We start from the raw sequence: 21,108 nt of genomic DNA on the forward strand, positions 1-21,108 counted from the left end.
AAGGAAAAGTGAACAAACCGGTGGACGCGCCCTCCTTGTCTTGCGGCTTTTCTTTGTGGGTCGGACATTTTTGAAATGCCTCCAACCTGAAAGTAGGAACCATTGTTGTCTTTGTTAAAAGCAAGGAAGTAGCCTTTAGAACGTTGAGTTCAGATCATGAAGGCCTGTGGGGGGGGTCGACCGTCTTCTGCACCTCAGGCACCACCAGGTTATCTGGACATCGGCGCACAAACATTAGACTGTGGACCCACAACACGAGAGAGAGGGCAGAATCTAAGAAGATAAAACGTTATTTAATCAGTTTTTGGAGGATGTTTCTGAACGATATCGGTTATACAAGTAAGGGTGTTTGTATAATAAGGGAGTAGTTGTAGAATAATAATATAGTAATAACAATCTACTACTTCAAAGTGCAGAGGAACAATTCAATCATATGAAATGAAAACGACTTGGGGATCATAAAAATATAAAAACATGAAATGTATTAAATGCCAAGGGAGCGATTGCAAAATCCAGTTATATATGAAATGTTCATTAAGGCTTTTCCATAATACTAATTATATACTAATACTGGAAACACAAATGATAAATCGATGTGTGAGTGGAAGTAAACGGTCCTTTTCGCTCCAGTAGAAGTTCCAGCTTCTCGTGAAGAGTCAGGGGCGTCAGGGACTCTCTGTGGTAGAGGTGGAGCAGGCGGATTGTTCATCTCAACTGAAACGGTTACATGATTTCACCCCCAGATAATCAAGTTGCGTCAAGAACGAGTCAGACAGGAAGTGCGGCTTCAGAATAAAAAGCACTTGTTACATATCAGGATGTCACACAACTTCTATCACAGGCTCAAAACGAATATATATATATATATATATATATATAAGAATATATATAAGAAGATAAATATAAGAAGATAAATATATATATATATATATATATATATATATATATATATATATATATATATATATATATATATATATATATATATATATATATATATATATATATGTGTTGTGTGTGTTGCGCTTGTTGAGGCGTCTCTGCTTTTTAATGCATCTGTTTAGTTCATTTGTGATACAAGCCCGGAATTAGAGTCTACGTTAACAAAATGGACCGGATGCGTCTACAGTGTGTTCAACAATGTGTATAAAACAAAGTATAAAGTAAGCACCTATTTTCTGCTGACTTTGTAGCCATAGCATTTCATTGGCTAAAGGAGTTATTGTATGTTTAGTATGGAAAGAAGGCTCAGTCAAATTTACGGATGTCTCTATTGTTCTTGTGTTCCGTTTTGTGCCGCATATTTAGACTCTTAAACCCTTCATTGTTTAGTTGTTATGTTTATGCTTCTCTCTGTTAATGTTGTCACAATTACTTCTTGTTTGTAACTAATTCACAATCCGGCGATGGCGACACGTTGTTATTCTGTTCTCTTTTATTTTGAAGGCAGCGCGCGTCGCGTTCCGGCGCCGCGGCGTGTCGCTTGACCTCTGTGGGCCGGCCGCTGTTACATCACGCCGACGGCTCGTGTTTATTACCTGGACTGCAACAAGCAGCAGAGTAAAAAGCGAGCGCCGCGTGTCCCCCCGCCGTGTCCCCCGTCTCGTCCCCCGTCTCGCAGCCATGTCTCTGGGGTGGCTGTCGGCGCTGCTCGCGGGCGTGTTCTCCGCGCACGTCCTCCAGACACTTTGCTTCCCGTACTTCTGGAGGGACCTGCTCTTCCTGCTGAAGGTGCTCAGGTACGGCGCGCGCCTCGAGCTGACCAAGCTGACCCGCAGCGCGCGCACGGTGCTGGACCGGTTCGTGCAGCAGGCGCGGCGCATCCCCGACAAGCCGTTCGTCGTCTACGAAGGACGCGTGCACACGTACCGGGACGTGGAGCTGCGCAGCAACAGGCTCGCCAACGTGTTCCTGGACAGCGTGAAGTTGAGGAAAGGAGACTGCGTCGGCTTGCTCATGAACAACGAGCCCGACTTCCTGTGCGCGTGGTTCGGGTTGGCGAAGGTCGGCTGCTCGGTGGCGTTCCTCAACACCAACATCAGGTCCAAGTCTCTGCTGCACTGCTTCGACTGCTGCGGAGCCAAGACGCTGGTCGTGGGTTCAGGTACGGCGCCGGCCTCCTCCCGGGGTCTCGTAGGAGATCCGTCCGTCCATCACAGCTCCAACTGGGTTCACGCGTAACCGAACCGAAATGTTCAAGGGTTTTCTGATCGATGTCAGCGAACCTCGTGGAATGATGGAATGCAAAAAGTATCAAAAACTCAACACCAATTTGTAGGTTGTAGGTTTTGTCACTCAGCGATTTGCTAAATCTTGAGCTGGTGTGAATGACAGACAGGGTCGTGCAGGAAAATCACATATTTTGCGCAAAAATCTTATTTCACAAATATGTGAAAACTCTGCACAAATACAAAAATATTGACAATTTGTAAGTTTATTATTAACATAATAAAAGTGATTCTCTTTTATTATTTTATTTCTGTGGTTCAGGCCCTTTGGCCGCCGTTGATTAACTGTTTAACCAGTTCAATGATAACGTTCAAACATAAAAATCTAGAACCTAAACTATAAATAAAACAGTTTCTTCTTGATAAACACATCAAATCCCCCCAAAAATTAAAAATACCTATGTTCTTGATTAATTAATCAACTTCAATGTCAGAGTCTATTTGTGGGACTTTGCAATTCAAAACATGTCAAATGTCTTTGTGTCCGGCCTGTGAACAGTATGTTGTTTAGACGCAGTACATGTGTTGTTGTGTTGTTATTGTGAACCTCACTCTGCAGGTCACTTTAGTTGTTTTATGACTTCCCTCCAACTCAGACAGTCGCAAGCTTCCCCCTGCTTTCTAATGATTTCATGTGTAATGTTTGCTGGTTGTTGTGATGAAATGAGAACATGAACCTGATTTTGAATCCTATCTTGCACACACACACTCGTGTCTTTGAGGGAAAAAAATCCCGTTTCCACGGTTAATAGGGATCAGCACGCTGCAGCCATGTGACCGACGGAGGATCGCCCAACCAGACAGGCGTCGTGATGTTGGTCCGCGGCGCTCTGCTCATCCATGGAACCGCTCCGTGTTATGACTGCTGTCAATCACAACTTTTCATAACGACACAACGTCTATTTTTAGCGTTGATCTGAATCTGAAAAAAAAGGAAATTCGAGAGGTTATGTTTCAGAATTATTCGATGGTAAGAACTTGCATATAGAGCTCATCATTTTGGGGATATTGAAGTAAGCGGACTCTAGTGCTCTGAAACCTGTTCTCCACCACGGGACCCCTCATGCCCACCCAGTAACTCAGGCCCCTCTCTTCTAGAAAAGTCCCCCGTCTGGTCCAAGAACAAGCCAAGAACCTTAATGTGTGTACGTGGGTCTTTTAGAAGATCCCTTTTTGTACCCACCACTCCAGTGTAAAGTGTACTGAATCTACTCGGTATGCGATGAAGAGGCCTTCATCCCTTAGTTTACCCGCGCCGGGTACTTGCTGGTTTCGTATCGCCGGCCCGGTTCCTCTCCTGGAGGATTCCGTGTCTCTTGAGGGTTCAGGTACTGAACTAGGAGTCACCAAGCAACCTGATCCCCAGAGCTCGCGTTTGGACTGTGGGAGGAAGCCACGCAGACACGGGGCAGAACATGCCGACTCCGCACAGGAGGTCCGATTGGTGGAGACGAACTCCGAGGACCAAAGATGTTCTGTCGCACCGTAAACACGACAGGATGTGTGCAAATCGTCCTCCTCATGTGTGGCTTTTCTGTTTACGCCCCCCCAGATTTAGTGGAAGGTCTGGACGGCGTCCTCGACGTCCTGCTGGAGGACAACATTCAGGTGTGGGCCATGGGGGGTCCGGGCGGGCACCCGCGGGTGCACACTCTGTTGGATAAGTTGGACGCTGCCTCCGACCAGCCGGTAGCAGCGGCGCTACGTGCCGCCGCCTCCCTCAAATCGCCCACCCTCTACATCTTCACCTCCGGAACCACCGGTGAGTGTGAGGAGCGACCTCCGGTATCACGGCTCTCGCTCCACCACGACGAGGTGGAGAGCAGCAGTGGTGCTCAGAGTCCTCCACAAACGCGCTTCTTGTTATTGGTTACCAAAACAACAACAACAACAACACAGTGGTGGTTGTTTACACTTCTTATTAATTGATGAATGGTTCATTCACATGATTCTTTATAAGCTTCGTCTGTAGCTCTCACTGACGTTACTGAATCTCTCAGTATCGTTAAAATGAAAGCAAGTGATGTGGTTCATCCTCCTGTGACATTTCACTCTTTGCTCCCATGAGAATCAGCGTTGATCTTCACTCCTGAATACCTTCAGCTTTTAGAACAGAACAGTCTTAGCAAATAAGTACACAATCATTAATAGTTTGAATCGTTTTATCATGATGGAGCCATCTTTTGTCGTCATATTGTGCTTAATTTTGAATAAGTATATGTAACAGGTGGGTGTACCCCTACATATATAAACTTACTTAGGAAATATGAACCTTTTCCAGAATGCGATGGCTGTTTCTCAGCAACAAACCCTCCAGCCACAGCACATGTGTGATTGTGTGATGGCTTCTCCTCCTTCACTTCTAAACTCAACAGTGTATGAACACCAAAGCTCTGCAGCTCCGGGTGTGTGTCTATTTGAGCTTTTGGTTTTACAGAGGAATCGTTTACTACATTTGACATATTTTATTGATTAGTCATATTTTTGGACATTGTTCGGAGATTTTTACTTTTTAGTCATTGGTTGAACGTGCAAGGAAATTAAAGGTAAAGTAAATATTGAATGTTAACAGGTGCTGAATACTTAATATAAACAAGGCGAATGTATTTGTATAGCACATTTCAATAATAAGGCAATTCAAAGTGATTTACATACAACTATTAACACACCCGGATAAAGGACATTTAAAAACAATTAAGTACACACAGACATTAAAACGATAAACAAGAGAAAGTTTCAGTTAATGAAAAAACTAAATTGTATTTTGGTGGGATACGGCACAGAGCGTCATCCCACCCGGAGTGAAAGCCCGCCAGACATGATCTCAATTCAGTGCTTCAATCATCAATCAGGTCACCAACCTTCTCTCATCGTTTCCACAAGGGCTCCCTAAAGCTGCAGTGATCACTCACCTCCAGAGCTTGAAGGCAGCAGCAGGGTTTTGGGCGTTTGGAGCTACTGAAGACGACGTGATGTACATCCCTCTACCGCTCTACCACAGCGCAGCCTCCTTGATCGGCATTGGAGGAACCATAGAGCTGGGTAGGCTTCCCAATATTTCCACATGTGTGCTTGTTGGATGAAATCAAACCGTTAAGGAGGTCAGGGGTCTTTGTCTTAGGAAACCAAGACATCTGGAGGCCTGTCTCTTGAGCGAAAGAGGCACACAGCACCCTTGGGTGCGTTGCTCTTAAAATAAGCACGGTTCAGCGCCAAACGCTGTTGTGCCATTGGCACGTTGTTCAGATGGTGAGATGCACTTCCATTAGGCGGTTCACAACGGCAAATTCTGAGCGTCAAACTGAATGACATGAAACTTCAATTGGGTTGTTGATGATAAAAATGCTAAATAACGTGTATTTTGTAACAGGGTTTGTTTTATTTGCTTCCATCTATGAACACGCGACTGTTCTACTCTAACTCTGAAACCATTGTAAAAGATTATTATATTTACAGTTTACAGCTTATTTTTGACATGAAACTAAACGTTTCGCATAATAATCCTAATGATCCTTATTTTAACCAAATATATGGCACCTAAATGATTAATCGCATGCATCTCTGTGAATCATGAGTTCAAAGTTCAAACGTGGTGTATTGCACACTTTTATTGGTGCAAACACTCGAAACATATGTGGCTTTTACAGCAGCATTCCCTCCAGCAGTAGCAGTTAAATATATAGTTTTAAATCTTAACTTAATCAAATGTAAAATATAAACTATTCAAATCCAATATAAAACCAGAGCTTTTTTGTCACTGCCAGGGCAATAAATCACCTAGATCACATATGTCAAACTCGCTGAGGTGTGTGAGGTGGTCAGACACTGTCCGTGGTTCCGGTTATTAATGACCTTGTTCTATCAACTCTGCCTCTTTTTCAAAAGAAAATGTGCACGTTGGAGTTCTTAACCTTTCTCCATTATTTTGTCCCCGTCTTTTCTCTGTTGGTTCACGTTAGCTTGAAGAGCATTTGGGGGTGGTCCAAGGATAATTTGTCCCACCCCCAAATGCTCTCATTGGTTTAGGCGCCTGATGATGGCTCTCTAAGGGCTGCGTACGTGCAGAACAGACGGAATCTTACTTTGCAACAATTACAGTTGGAATTTGAGGACGGTACCAGAAGCCTTCACAAGGATGTGTTGGTCTTTGTTATATAACCCTGACAGGACTCCAGTGTCCACTGACCACAGTGTAGGAAAGCAGTGACCCCTCTGAGGACCCACTGTCTCACAATTAGTGGCTTAATTAGAGGCTTTAGAACAGGAAGTGGACACTGAAGACTATTATGGAGAATTGTTTTTGGTCATGGTTGCTGTGTCTTCCCTTTTCATGGAATTGCACACTGTGTGGACCTTTCGTATTTGGGTTGAGATTACATTACAGCATTGTGAAAACCGCTCGCTTTTGGCAGCTAATTTAGAGTTGAAAGGTCATTTTGCTGTTGTATAATACTTTTGGAAAAGCAGCAAAATTCTATTGCTTAATCTTTGGCTTCTGCATTCTTTCCAATTGCCACAAAAGGTGACGGGTCAACGTCCTTTCCTGTTAGAGATCATCACATCCCGACAGTTGTGCTAACAAACCTCGAGGCCGTTGTCCTGACAGATGTTGAAATGCATGTGGACACGTGGACTCTAGGACACGTGAGGGCTTTAGTTCTGCCCGCCGTCGCAGCTACTACAACTTATTAACCCCCGGACCTTTTCAGTTCGGTCTCTGATTGTTTGGTACTTGCCTAATCTATAATGAACCCGATACCAACCGCTTGTGACCTTTTGCCCTTCATTAGTTACACCTGTTCAATCGCTTGTCAACACAAATCGGCCGATCACATGGCAGCAACTCACTGCCTTCAGGCACGTAGACGTGGTGAAGACGACTCCGTGAAGTCCAGAGCGAGCGTCAGAGAGGGAAGACGGGGATTTAAGTGACTTTAATGTGGATGTTTGTTGGTGCCAGACGGGGCGGACTCAGTACGTCACACACTGCTGATCTACTGGGATTCTCACCCACAACCTTCTCTAAGGTCCACAGAGATGGTCCAAAAAGAGAAAATATTCAGAGAGCAACACAAATGCCTCGTTGGTGTGAGAGGTCAGAGGAGAACGGGAAGACGGGTCGGGATGGTAGAAAGGCAACAGTAACACACAGAAGCACTTGTTACACACCTGGGTATCGTTGCTGACCATGTCCATCCCTCCATGACCACAGTGTAGCGTCTTCTGATGGCGACTTCCAGCAGGATAATGCACCATTTCACAAAGCTCATAGCATCTGGTTTCTTGAACATGACAATGCTGTCCTCCAACCAATGGAGTGGGACGAGGCCGGACAGCGTTCCTGAGATTGGGGCGACTTTAAAACCATCTTGGCGACGCTGTTTTGTCATAAGCGCCTTGTGACAAATCCAGCAACCTTTTCTGCTGCTCCAGGAGACTTTTGGGGTCTCCTGGAAGTCTCCCAGCAGCAGTCAGAGCGGAGACCCACACGTCTCCGCGTGAAGCCGCCGCTCATCCTACACTGTCACTTTTTATGAGTTTGCAGGTATGAATAAGTAAAGACATTCGTTAAATGAAACCCTTTGATTTTGCAAATCATGGACCACATCTACGATGTCGAAAAGTAAATACAAAGTGTGGCAACATGTTGGTGTCATTAAACCTTGAACTTTCCAGTAGAGACAGATCTCATCACGGTCTCGCTTATCACAAATGAAGAAAATCAGCTGTTAACCAGCTTTTTCCAGTCAACTGATGTTTTTACAGGGTGAGTATCATCATGTTGTTGATCATCATCAAGTACAGTACAAGTGAATATGATCCGCTTAACAACTGTCTCCACCATTCAGATACTTCAGGAAGTCAAACTGCACCTAAAGGTTGTAGAAGAGAAGCGTTATGTTGTTTATATATGTTGTTATTTTGTTTCTTGTACTTGTATAAGTGATCAACCATGTGAGTACATGACAAAAGCAATCTGAACCTATGAGGAGGTTTAGCGGTTTGCTTCTTTCTCATATCTATGAGGCTGATGGCCATTTAATCAGCTGACAGCATTTAAGCAGGTGAAACCTGCTTTTTGTAATCGGTTCACAGGATTAGTGAATAAGGATTTCTCCTGTAGAACAGTGATGTATCTATGAACTGGTGCCTGCTAGTATAGGTATACATCCAACGTTTGCTTTGGAATGGGTGCATCACAATAAACGCAATGCAATAGCAGACACATTCAAATAGTTATGATTGTTTTTATTTAAAAAAATCTCACAAAACAAGTATGTAAGCAAAATGTAAATGGCTATTAGATGTAAGTATGTGCAGGGGAGTGCACAGTAAGACATTGTCCTGGGGATAATGCTGCGCTGCAGTTGAGGCGGAACTGCATTGGGGGTGTGAGGTCTTGGTCCTGAAGGACAGCAGCCTCCTGCAAGAGGGAAGGGGAAGAAGTGGTGTGAATGGTACCAGACGGTGATGGAGCAGTCCAGGTTGGACTCAATGATGGCAGGGTAGACCATCATTGAGTCTGGCAGGAGAAACGTCTTTGGTTGTGGGGAAGAACATCCTCTGCTGAGCCTTCAGGTGATGGAGTAGACTCCAGGGCATCAACAAGGGAGTCCCACTGGGGGATGGGGGCAGGTGGGGCAGGTGGGCTTGACCTCTTGCAGAAATCTGCAACCATCTCCACCGTCTTTAGAGCACTGCACTCTAAGGGGGGCGGCCAGATAGGCGGACTCGCCCCCGCCGGAGATCGGTCCAAAGAGGTTGGTGCATATGCGATCTTGGGGGTTGCAGCGTCACCAGCACCCGTGCAAATCCAGCATGGTGGGGTCACGCTGCCTGATGCGTGAGGGCCGAGCTCATGGCCAGTTCAATCTTATCTGGACACCTCACCCTGGTTCCTCTGCCTCCGCTTACGTTATTCAGGAACTTCAATTGTTCAGTAGTTACAATCATAACAGAATAAATTCTACCCGAAATGTAGCATTCTCCTGTTCTAAATGTATCAGAAGTTTACCAGCTAACTCCTAAAATGTGAATTTACTCCCCTTAATCTGTGATTATGAGGCTTGTGCCTCCTTCCGCTGATGGTTATCTTCCCAGAAATGTGCAAACTACAGGATACAAAATGGCACAAATTGAACTTGGTTTAGTACAGTGTAATCCCTTTTGAGAAGAAAAGGGAACAGAAGTTAATGATGACTACCTAAACAGTTAAACGTCCCAAGCTTCAAAAGCTCCTGGTTAGCCAGTGAGGAGGTAATTCAACTTGATTTAGTATCCAAGGGTGAGATCTAGGTCACATTCTCTTCCTAACTCAGAATCCTTAAGCCTCTGAAAACCGTCCTTTTTATAGCTCTCTCCGCATTATGGAATTGGCAGAGATCACAGGCCTCCATCACAGGCCTCCATCACAGGCCTCCATCACAGGCCTCCATCACAGGCCTCCATCGCAGGCCTCCTTCACATGAGTTGATTTACAAATGCAATACATTCCCACACAGGTAACCACTTGTATTTTGCTTTCTACAAGCATGCATGTGCAGAACATGTGCTCAATATTCTTTGGTGATGCTGTGAGGTAAAACAACAAAACAAGGTGTTGTTGTTGTTGTTGAAGAGATTTCAACAGTACAGGAACCTGCATGGTGACACAATGCTCTACAGTGTCCTACACAAAATACCCACAAGACTCTACATGAGAATGAAATGTACCTGTGATGTGCTAATGCGCTAATTTAATACCATTGTCTGTTTTGACAGGTGCGTCCTGCGTCTTGAAGAAGAAGTTCTCAGCCTCCCAGTTCTGGACTGACTGTAGAAAACACAACGTTACCGTTTTTCAGTATATCGGTGAACTCTGCAGATACCTCTGCAACCAACCCAAGGTAATCTGTTGTGCAGTGAACTTCAAAGTGTTATAGATAACTGCACAAATGATATCATGCCACAAACGGGCACCAGAACATTGCATTTCTGTTCATTCCGGTTTGAATATGTGAGAATATACCTTGGGGGAAGGTTCTGGTTTTCTCTGAAACAAATGAAGTAACTTTAGGAGTGGTACCCATTCTCCCAACGTATGTCAACTCCCTTCCTGCTGTGTGATTGTTGAATTTGAAGAACTGAAAGTCTTCTTTCTGATGTACCTAAGCCCTTGCTCTGCAAAGCATCCCGAGCTTTCTTCCGTCCTAAACGTTCTATTGCATACTTACTGCTGGCTGTTATTATCAAGACATGACGTGCCGTAAGGTTATTCACATTTAACATCTACGTATAAAACATCTACAGAATGACCATGCAAGCAGAGCAACGGGGACAACGGCATCAACGCTTCACACTCCTTTACTGTTACTGCCACTCGCAGGTCCGTCTAGTAAGGCCGTGTGCAAGCGTAGCAGCAGGACAAGCAGTGCCTTTGTTGTGTAATGTTTGGTGTGCCCAGATATGCACGGACACACAGTCATTGCTTCTAGAAGCCGGACTCAAAGTCCCCTTTGTCCTCTGTTATTTGGCTGCGTGGGTGGAAGGACGGCCATGAGCATCCTCGCCGCTGATAGGCCACTTCTAGATGTGGACACGCACGGCTCATAAGAACTTTTTCACAAGTTCAATGTGTGCACCCAAGCGTGAGCACCAATAACCGCCAATTATTTAGACCGACAACTATTCAAGATAACTGCAACTCATGGAAACTAAAGGGTCTGTTGCCCGGTTTGAGATGATTCCAGCCGTGTGTCGCGCCCACAGACTGTTTATAAGAGGAGGACATGGTCATCGGGATGTCGTCCATTGCTTTGTGGACTGCCTCAAGTTCAGCGATTTGGCCGTTGCTATCTTGTTTTTGCGACCATTGACCACGTTTAGACTGCAGAAGAGTGTTGAGATGTCGACTGTAGCAGAGGTTACCTGTAAATCAGTAGTTGACTCTAAATTAACGATTTACTAAATGAACATCATGCTGTATTGAAGACCGTCAACTCATGTTTACAATGTCTACCTAGGGAATACATCAAAAGAGTGCATTCATTTCCCCATAGACTTCTATACATATAGTCTCCCCCTGGTGGTCAGTGGTGAGAATGCAAGTTTAAGACAATTCCTCAACGGCTTCACTTAACATCCAGAGGATGCCGCCTGATCTGGCCTCTTTCGTTTATTTCCGGGTGCTCAAAAGACTTCTGTACAGGTTACACGGTTTTATCTTGGCGTTGCTCTTCGGGTGAGGCTACTCAATCCAACAAGTGAATTTTAGGAAATGGGAAGTACATCAAGATGAAGCAGCGATCTTGATTCCCGAATCACAACGAGGCGCGAGAAGTCAAATTAGAAAAGGCCCTTTGTCAGGTCCTGCCATCAATGGACGCACCAGTTCTTCTTCTTCGGACAGAGTAGTTGCTGAACTTGTGCTGGCTCCCTCCGATGGTCAAAAACTGCTAGATTACCAACCAAGAGAAATAAACTAACGGCAGTTGGCAGTGCGGACCCCATGCTGTTGTCAATTCATTTACATTGTGTTTTATTTACATACGAAATGATCAGTTGTCCCCTTCCCCCACCCCCGTCAGACAGCGGGGGATCAGGTTCACAAGGTACGGATGGGAGTCGGGAACGGACTGCGGCAGGACGTGTGGCGAGAGTTCCAAAGTCGCTTTGGAAACATTAAGATGTGCGAGGTGTACGGCTCCACGGAGGGAAACCTGTGTTTCATGAACCACATCGGCAAGATTGGAACGGTGGGCCGCTCCAACTTCTTCTACAGGGTGAGTACCCGGTGACCCTAAGACTAAATATAAAGAACATACGCAAACTGCTTTAAACAAATACACATGGGCTGAAGAGTGACTTGTTACGGTTGAATAATCATCGAACATGAAGGGGTTTAAGCATGTGCGCTCGTCACAAGCACTCTACTGTGCACAGCCCACAGTAGACACACGGACACAATACATGTCTTTATCATCGGTGGTGTTTGTAGGTGGAAAGAAATGTTAAATGCAGAAAGTGACACTGTTTGACACATTCCACACAGTTTACCTCAGAGGATCGCGTTCCTCCTGGTGCTTTTGCTGTACGTTTGGTCAGGAATGTGATGAAGGGCTGTTGTTGACCCGGTACCATCCCCTTGTTAGTGTGTCTGCTGTGACAAGCACACAGGGGCTCTGCTTTGGCCACATAGCTGCAACCAGGATATTTGATATCATGCAGAATGATATTCCCTCCCTCCTGGTGTTACTAAGACACCTTTCAGCTGCCAAGAGGCTGGACTTTGACTGTTTGCCTCTCTGCATTATCTAAAAATCCATTTTTGCAATACGCTCTTGTTTGCTTCCAACCCACGCAGCTAACGGGCACGTCCAAGTCTGACCGCTCAAGGTGGGCAGGGCAAACTGTAGGGGGGGGGACGGGTAACCAGCTTAGAGGAGATCTGTCAGGTCCTGTATTGTGGTGCAGATCAGTGGGGTCCTTCAGAGGTCATCAACGATCGTACTCCACGAGGCGTGGACGCCGCGCCATCAACAGTCCAATATGACAACGATAGCATGAAATGTTCATTTAATCTATACGACGTGGTAAAAAGTGTCCATCCTATATCGGCTTTACTAGATCCATCTGTGCGATGATACAGAGTCCAAAACATATAAAAATAAGGGGTTAGACTCTCATGTCTGTCGGTAGGTTTTCAGAACAGAATCCATGAAGTATTGACTGATCTCAGGCCCCCTCATGTCCTCATAAGCGTGGGCTGTGGTTCTTTAGGATGAATAGCAGCTCACCAGTTCTTGTCCTAAAGAAGAAATGAAAACATAAATTCATTAAGACTGATTTTGAAAGTGTATTCGAGCTTTTTGATGGAAGCGTGCGATGAAGACGCTAAAGAAAGCACCTCGGCTTATAAAGGTTGAAGAAACGCCCGCGCTGTGATTTGGTGTCGATAACGTTGGGTAAGAAGCGTCTTCTTCGGCCAATGCTTCCTCTACTTGGTCCTGTGACGTTTGGTGAGACTTTGATTTTACCCCCGGAGGTCATTATACACATGAGGTTATGCTCTCACTACAGTGAAATGGCGACACACGTACCTGGGCTCAGATACCTTGTCGTACCCACTCAATGCCCACTCAAGTTTTCTGAAGTATTTCAATTCACCACTTCTAGAAAGCGTGCAAATAACAAATCAACGCTGCATGCAGAGAAAGCTGTTTTTGTCGCACGCTGCCGGGGTTCAGGAGGCCGCTGGGACCCCAGAACCCGCTTTCAAACATCACAAATGAGCCCCGCGTCCCATCTGTATCTTATCACAGTACAGTGTGCACAATGCAGAACCAAACCCGGCTCACATCCGCTCGTGTGTTTTTGTGTTATGGGTTGAATACGACACACAATGCAGTCTTCTAATCGCTATACATTGTAGTGCAGTTGTTTGGTAGATCTTGTGGATGTGATAACAGAAAGCCCTCATATGCAATTAGTAAGTGGAGGCTTTAATGGTGTGATGCTGAATGAGGAGTTTTGCTGACTAAGCTAAGTGGTATTAGCCACTTAGCCCTGCTAATGCTCGTTTTAGGAGCGGTTCATTAGTTCTAAATGTTTAGCTGTAATCTCTGCCCTCGGCTCGCCTCACGAAATCTTTTCTTGTCATGGGCCGACATAAAATGTACAGAGTCTGTAATGTGAGATGAAAACAGATGAGTAATGTGGATCCGTTCCCTTTGCAATGAATCCCCTAAAAGGTGCAACCTACAGAGGTTATTAGTGAAGTAAAGAGTCACATGAAGGGGCAGAAAATAAAGATAATTAAGAATATGTTTTGGGTCTCAAGTCTTTTGGGTTCTGAAAACTCTTTTTCAAGAAAGTTCACTCTCGTCTACGTAAAAAAGTTGTCCGGTAAAAAATAAATATCTTCCACCACTATGTGTACGTATATAAAAAGTGAAGTATGCCGCGTGGATATGGATGTAATCTTCATCTTATCATTAATAACTGACCGACCATCAAACTGTTACTAATGAGGGCAAAGGTGCTACCAGGAGGTGGCGCTATTCGCTGTGTGCTTCTATAAATCTCAACCCAAACAAAAAACGATCTACCGACAGCAGGTTAAAGTATGCACATGTGTTCTGTGGGTGGGCGCTCCTTTATTAACGTAACATTTAATGTGACGATACGTTCTTCACATCCTTCTTTTCTCCAGCTCCTGTTCAAGTACGATCTGGTGAAGTACGACATGGTGAAAGATGAAGCAGTGAAAGATCCCAACGGCTTCTGTCAGCGAGTGGAAAAGGGTAAAAGATCTGCCCTTGTGATGTGACCTCACCGGGGGGGGAAAAAGGGCTTTGTTTAGACGTTCCACTTCCCGTCCTGCTCCCAGGTGAGACGGGGCTCTTACTGTCCAAGGTGAGCGCCTTGAGTCCGTTCTTTGGCTACGCTGGAAGCAAGCAGCTGACCGAGAAGAAGCTGATGAGAAACGTCTTCGGGAAGGGAGACGCCTACTTCAACACGGGCGACCTCATGGCCGAGGACCGGGACGGCTTCATCTGCTTCAAAGACCGAGTGGGGGACACCTTCAGGTACAGCGGGACGGGAGCTTATTTCACGTATCTTCCTGCAGGTACGAACCGTACCCCGAGACCTTTGTCCTCTTTCATTTGTCCCCATTTTTTTGGTCCAAAATGGAGCATTAACTGAGTAGAGCGGCTGCGATCACCGTCCCTTTACGTCCATAAGTTCTTGTTTTGCCGTTGAAATGCTCAGATTGCTATTTAGAAATAGGATCCAGGTTTAGAAATACCAAAGTACCCTGTAAAGGTACTTTTGTAGCTGTTATACATGTGATACTTGACTTTCTTTCCAGGGTTTGTATGCGATGATAAAGTAGTCCATGATTATGATGCGTGAGCTAGTTAGTTACACTGGTCATGTCTCAGGTCATGATGTGGTGTTTGTCCCCTGTAGTAGTTTGGTTTGATTCATTTAGTAAATGACGGCCGATGTCGAGTCAAACGGACCGTTCAGCGGGCTGCGCTTTAGGGCGGAACACGTTGTCATTGGCTGGTGCTACCAGAGACTAATGAGGGTCACATACTTGTACTTGTGGGTAAGGAGAGCCATACAAGCCAACTGCACAATGCGATTGCATGTTATTTGTGGTATTATATGCTAAACCTTTTTCTGGCAGTCGTGTGGTCCGGTGGGTATTGAGGCGTTCTGGTGGTTTGCCAATGAGGCGTGCAGGCAGCCGTCAGGGAAGGAATACATGCCGGGTTGTCTTTGTTCACCGCAGAAACCCGATTTAATTCATTTATTACAGCCCAAAACAATGTTGTTTGATTTGAATCATCCCGTTTGCCTAATTTCAGGTGGAAGGGTGAGAACGTAGCAACGACGGAGGTGACGGAGACTCTCGGGCTGGTGGACTTCATCCAGGAAGTCAACGTGTACGGAGTGGAAGTGCAAGGTACGCTGGGACGCGTCTGTGTTTGCATTCCTACCTCCGCCTTCCAGAACATCCGCTACAGATGTTTTCAGAGTAGTTCTTCATACTGCAGTCAGCCGTGCTGTTTCAGGCCCCGGCCCCGATAACGGAGTCATCGCGTTGACCCTCCTTGTCCACACAGGGCACGAGGGGAGGGCGGGGATGGCCGCCGTGATCCTCAGAGCGGGCATGGCGTTCGACGGGGGGAAGCTGTTTGAGCACGTGACGAGGGACATGCCGCCGTACGCCCGGCCGCTCTTCATAAGGCTCCAGGTAAGGAGGGGGACGGGTGTCCTTCATGACCCCTCATCCTGGACCACCGATCTCAGGCAGGTCCGCCTCCAGGGGGCAGGGTTGAAAGTACATTAATTCCCATTAATTCCGCCAATTGTTGGCGAGAAGTATAAAGCAGCAAGGATGGAAGTACAGAAGTACAAAGTACAAATGGCTACAGTACTTTTTCAAGGTAACAAATACAAATAGAAACACAATCGCTGATGGATTTGAGGATCGTTGAGAGTTTTGTGATCACAAAGAAAGACGGCAGCCATCGTCTCCTCGTACAGTCGGAGGCAAAAGACACTGATTGTCTTCGTCTAGCACAGCGGGTCCACAGAGCCGTGGTCTCCACCAACCCACCCAGATATCAGAGGGGCTGTGGTCCGCGTGCGCGTTGCGCCCTCTAGTGTCCATCAGGCTTCAGTGCCCTGAACAGACTTGAAAGAGTCCAATGAGCACTGTGAGGTTCTGACTAAACCGATTTCATTCATTTCCTGCTTGTTATTGGACAAGAAACGTAAAGTACACTAAAATGTGTCCTCTGATTCACAACGATCTTAATCCGTGTATTCATGAGTCGACCAGGAGCGAGCGCTCCAACGCTCTATAGGTTTATGGGTAGAGCACCGCCTGGTCGCACGGTTGATGGGGAGGAGTGGAGACAACCACAGGGCAACGCGTCGGCGTGAGAGTAGCAAGTACGCACGACTAACCGCTCTTTCTACCATTGGACTCAACTGGCCACATTGTCACAGAGAAAAGCAACGTTGTGAGTGGAAGCAAAAGCGCTTGAGCTTGGATGCGACACAATGACTTGTTAAAGGAGATAAAGGAGTCATCTTGCTACACACGCAACAAAAGCACAGTACGTCCACTCTGACTTTTGGTGTCATGCAGCGTCCTTGGTGAATGTCCTGAGTTGTGTCGCTCATCAGCCCCATCCGCTCCCATTAGAACTATAACGGCCACTAAAGTTTGCCAGCTTTTTTGAACACACAAACACACACACACACACACACACACACCAGTGGTCAACCATGTAATCAGTGGACAACAAGCCTCTCTTTTAACCCACAAAGTTTAACATAAACATGTTATTTTAATCAACTTTTGACGTTGCTCCTGTATAAGATGTTTCCTCCTCTGTTGTCAGTGGTTGATACAAATGTAATCCTGTTGCTTATCTTGGGGGGGAAGTGGGAGTCAAAGCAGACCTCGTTGTGATGCAACAATGACTTTGACTTGCATGGAATTATTACCATTAGCAGCCGTGGGCTCACGGACTCACTTAAGGACACTGACATGCAGACATGAGGAGGCACAAACTGTGGTTAAAGGAACAGCCGCTCCATCTGCTTTTCCTTTGTTTACATCGAGTGTACGAGGAGTTGGAAGCAATGAGAGCGGAGAAGTGGACAGTTTAAGAGAAGAGCAACGTCTGAAAGTCCCAAACTCAAGTGGTTTCTTTGGTCTAGAGCCGCGAATTCACATCCACCTTTGATCAACCGTTACCTTCTGTGTCCCGATGTCAACCAAAGGACTGTTGGATTCAAATTTGCTTCATTTAACCAGATTGATAATATTCAGTTGATGGACTAACGGTAAAATAGGCCAGCGCGGATGAATCAATCAGATCCAATCATGGGAACATTGATCCGTGCTCCACACACAGCTCACTGCAGCGCGCTGACTGTTGTCGTATGTTCTCCTCAGGACGTCATGGAGATGACGAGCACCTTCAAGCAGCAGAAGTTCCAGCTGGTGCACAGCGGCTTCAACCCCTCTACGACCTCTGACCCCCTCTACGTGTTGGACTACCAGCAGCAGAGCTACATTCCGCTCACGGACGGAATCTACCGGAGCATCCAGGCCGGAGAGCGCAAGCTGTAGGAGCCTCAGCGCGGGGGCGGGGTCAGCGCCGCGCCCACAGAAGCCAGGTGGGGGCGCCGTGGCGTTCAGGGAAGTGCTTCCCGCCGGCTCAGCTAGTGGGCGCCAGAGGACCAGGAGCAGCGTGGAGCGGAACACGTCACTGTGACGCCACAACTCACCTTCAGCCCAACGGCGGTTCTGGAAACTCAGGATTTGATCAAAGCACTGCGAAAAAAATCCCCCCAACGAAGAAGCTCTTAATTCCTGAAGAGAATCTGCGAGTTATTTACGTATTAAAGTGAAATGCTTGACAGATTTATTTATAATTATTTTTATGGTTGCAATTTTTGTTCCATTATGGATCCCAGGTAGTTTCAGCTGCGAAAGAATAATTTAATTAGGATTATTCTTCTTACTCAGATATGAGCTTGATTAACGGAGAGATTAATAATGACGATTCTTTAATGAACTGTACAGGATTAAGAGGGTGAATTGTCATTTTATCATTGATAGAATCCAGTTAAAGTGCCTTCATACTACAGTACTAAAGATCACATCAGTGGATTTGAGGGATACATTTAATGTTTGGTTTGTTCGCAGAAGTCTGATACTTTGCTGACAAATGGGAACACGAATATTCATCCAGAGGCTTTTGTTTTTTACTGATCTGACTTATTTAGACGGTTTCCTTGTTCCGTTTACCAATCACTACGAAGAATGTGTGTTTATTTATGAAACAGAAGTAGTTGCATATTGATTGATGATGATTTTTAATGTGAAGTGCCCGGACATTCAGTCATATGAAGCGTTTGCTTTTAATTCTGTGACAGTTCAGATTACACCATGTATTTATTCATTCGAATTTTAATTCTTTCTTGCCTATATGTTGTTTTTTTGTATGTGCTCTTAAATGTATTCAGACGTTCAGGTTGGGAAACCTTTCAGGGGGAAGCAGGTATTTGAACCATAAACCACGATAAGCTTCAGCGGCTCTGCGATGTTCTGCTCTCGTATTCACATGATCGATATCAACTGCTGATTCCAGAACATCGAGTCCTGTGTCATGTTTCAGTAAATAAACACACATAACAGTGACTGAATGAACCAATGCTTCATTTGTGCGATGCAACACAAACTGATTTACAATTCAGCAGCAAAAACACTTCAAGCCCAAAGTGAGCTCCATTTTAAACATGATCCAAGCCAAGGGCCTGTGAGCCCGTCTCCACGTAGCGTTTACCAGCAAAACACTCAAAACCGTTTCAACCATTTACTATGCAAAACAAACTTAAAGAACTTGTGGAGGTGGAGGCTGGCCTGGATCCGTGAGGAGGGACTCGTATTTAAACGAGCACGGGTAATTAAAGGTGGTGGTGAGCGAGGTGGAGGTTGCGACCTGCTGGGCGTTCATATCATCTGACAGACGTTCTCCGTCCATTCAATGACACATGCGTGTGGCACACAGGGTCTCCTGATGTTTAATATACGTGTTCAGGTTCCTGCTGTCTGTGACAATCCTTTAAACAGACGAAACCTTTAGAAACCACTAATTTTTCCCCTCGTCTCTAAATCAAATGTTTCTTAGTGTTTTTTATGTCTTTCTCGTTACATTCGTTAGATGAAGTATGTGGTTAACGTTCTTGTGTTCTACCGTGAAATCAGAAAAAGTCATTTATAAATATCTCCTCATTGCATTCACGCTTGAAAAATCACAATATTAGTTTGAAAGCGAAATTCTTCCGTGGTGAGAACCAGGGTGAGAATAACCTCTAGAAGGGCCCGAAGCAGCAGGAGGTGATGAAGAGCTCATGAAGAGCACACTATGGTGAGAGGGAGAGTTGAACCTTCATGTCACCAGATAATAGAGACGTTGGATTTGAGATGTGTGACGTTTGTGAACGTAAACAAGTTCAAATACAGTCTTTGTTCTTTCATCAGTGGATTCGAGGCGCAGTAAAGACCACAAAGTGTGGTGGAGTGATGAGACCTCCATGCTTTTTCACCCTGTGAGACGATTCAGCCGGACGTCTGGTGGCTCCTTAGTGAGTGTTCTACGGCCAGATGCTGAAACCCTGGTGGCTCCTTAGTGAGTGTTCTACGGCCAGATCCTGAAACCCTGGTGGCTCCTTAGTGAGTGTTCTACGGCCAGATCCTGAAAGCCTGGTGGCTCCTTAGTGAGTGTTCTACGGCCAGATGATGAAACCCTGGTGGCTCCTTAGTCAGTGTCCTATGGCCAGATGCTGAAAGCCTGGTGGCTCCTTAGTGAGTGTCCTAATGGCAGCACACATGAGTCACAGGGAGGTTCTTCCGACTGGAAAAATAAGGCATTTATTCAAACATATATATATGTATAAAGTGGCGCACGAGGACGGGTTGATTCTGCAGGGAAGAATGGCCTCTCAGAGCCCGCCAGCCGGCAGGTAGGAATCCTCGAGCACTAGGGCAAACACAGGAAAAAGGTGAACAAAGACAGCATCAATTCTCAGTGAGCAGCGAGATGGCCTGAATAGGTAGTTTACCACTCTGACGGCGGAACGATCTGGCGCTGACTGGCAGGAAGACCCGGGTTCATATCGGAGTCCGTCTTTACAGTCTTTGTTCTTTCATCAGTGGATTGGAGGCGCAGTAAAGACCACAAAGTGTGGTGGAGTGATGAGACCTCCATGCTTTTTCACCCTGTGAGACATTTCAGCCGGACGTCTGGTGGCTCCTTAGTGAGTGTCCTACGGCCAGATGCCGAAAGCCTGGTGGCTCCTTAGTGAGTGTCCTACGGCCAGATGCCGAAAGCCTGGTGGCTCCTTAGTGAGTGTCCTACGGCCAGATGCCGAAAGCCTGGTGGCTCCTTAGTGAGTGTCCTACGGCCAGATGCCGAAAGCCTGGTGGCTCCTTAGTCAGTGTCCTACGGCCAGATCCTGAAAGCATGGTGGCACCTTAGTAAGTGTCTTATGGCCAGATCCTGAAAGCCTGGTGGCTCCTAAGTGAGTGTCCTACGGCCAGATCCTGAAAGCCTGGTGGCTCCTTAGTGAGTGTCCTTCGGCCAGATGATGAAAGCCTGGTGGCTCCTAAGTGAGTGTCCTACGGCCAGATGCTGAAAGCCTGGTGTCTCCTTAGTCAGTGTCCTACGGCCAGATCCTGAAAGCATGGTGGCACCTTAGTGAGTGTCCTATGGCCAGATGCTGAAAGCCTGGTGGCTCCTAAGTGAGAGTCTTACGGCCAGATGCTGAAAGGCTGGTGGCTCCTTAGTGAGTGTCCTACGGCCAG

At 46.0% G+C, this 21,108-nt stretch overlaps 1 protein-coding gene and 1 long non-coding RNA gene across 2 annotated transcripts; one reads left to right on the plus strand and one right to left on the minus strand.

Annotated features, from left to right (window-relative positions):
- Nucleotides 1-274: 274 nt before the first annotated feature.
- Nucleotides 275-1,632, minus strand: LOC144388252 (uncharacterized). The gene is made up of 2 exons (XR_013452570.1): nucleotides 1,539-1,632; nucleotides 275-676 (listed from the first exon to the last, which is right to left on the minus strand). It is a non-coding gene; the product is annotated as an uncharacterized LOC144388252 (long non-coding RNA).
- On the plus strand, nucleotides 1,449-18,942 carry slc27a6 (solute carrier family 27 member 6). The gene is made up of 10 exons (XM_040198001.2): nucleotides 1,449-2,104; nucleotides 3,781-3,990; nucleotides 5,112-5,270; nucleotides 9,990-10,114; nucleotides 11,795-11,989; nucleotides 14,419-14,509; nucleotides 14,596-14,794; nucleotides 15,584-15,681; nucleotides 15,842-15,972; nucleotides 17,692-18,942. Exons 1-10 carry the CDS (start codon nucleotides 1,624-1,626, stop codon nucleotides 17,866-17,868), a joined length of 1,866 nt encoding a protein of 621 aa, XP_040053935.1. The 5' UTR covers nucleotides 1,449-1,623; the 3' UTR covers nucleotides 17,869-18,942.
- Nucleotides 18,943-21,108: the final 2,166 nt, after the last annotated feature.

This window comes from Gasterosteus aculeatus, chromosome 14 (genome assembly GCF_964276395.1).
Source record: "Gasterosteus aculeatus chromosome 14, fGasAcu3.hap1.1, whole genome shotgun sequence".
NCBI lineage: Eukaryota > Metazoa > Chordata > Actinopteri > Perciformes > Gasterosteidae > Gasterosteus > Gasterosteus aculeatus.

Coding starts and splice junctions, on each gene's coding strand:
- slc27a6 (XM_040198001.2), top strand. CDS start 1,624: ATGTCTCTGGGGTGGCTGTCGGCGCTGCTCGCGGGCGTGTTCTCCGCG. Junction 5,271..9,989: donor TGGAGGAACCATAGAGCTGG/GTAGGCTTCCCA, acceptor CTGTTTTGACAG/GTGCGTCCTGCGTCTTGAAG. Junction 10,115..11,794: donor ACCTCTGCAACCAACCCAAG/GTAATCTGTTGT, acceptor CACCCCCGTCAG/ACAGCGGGGGATCAGGTTCA.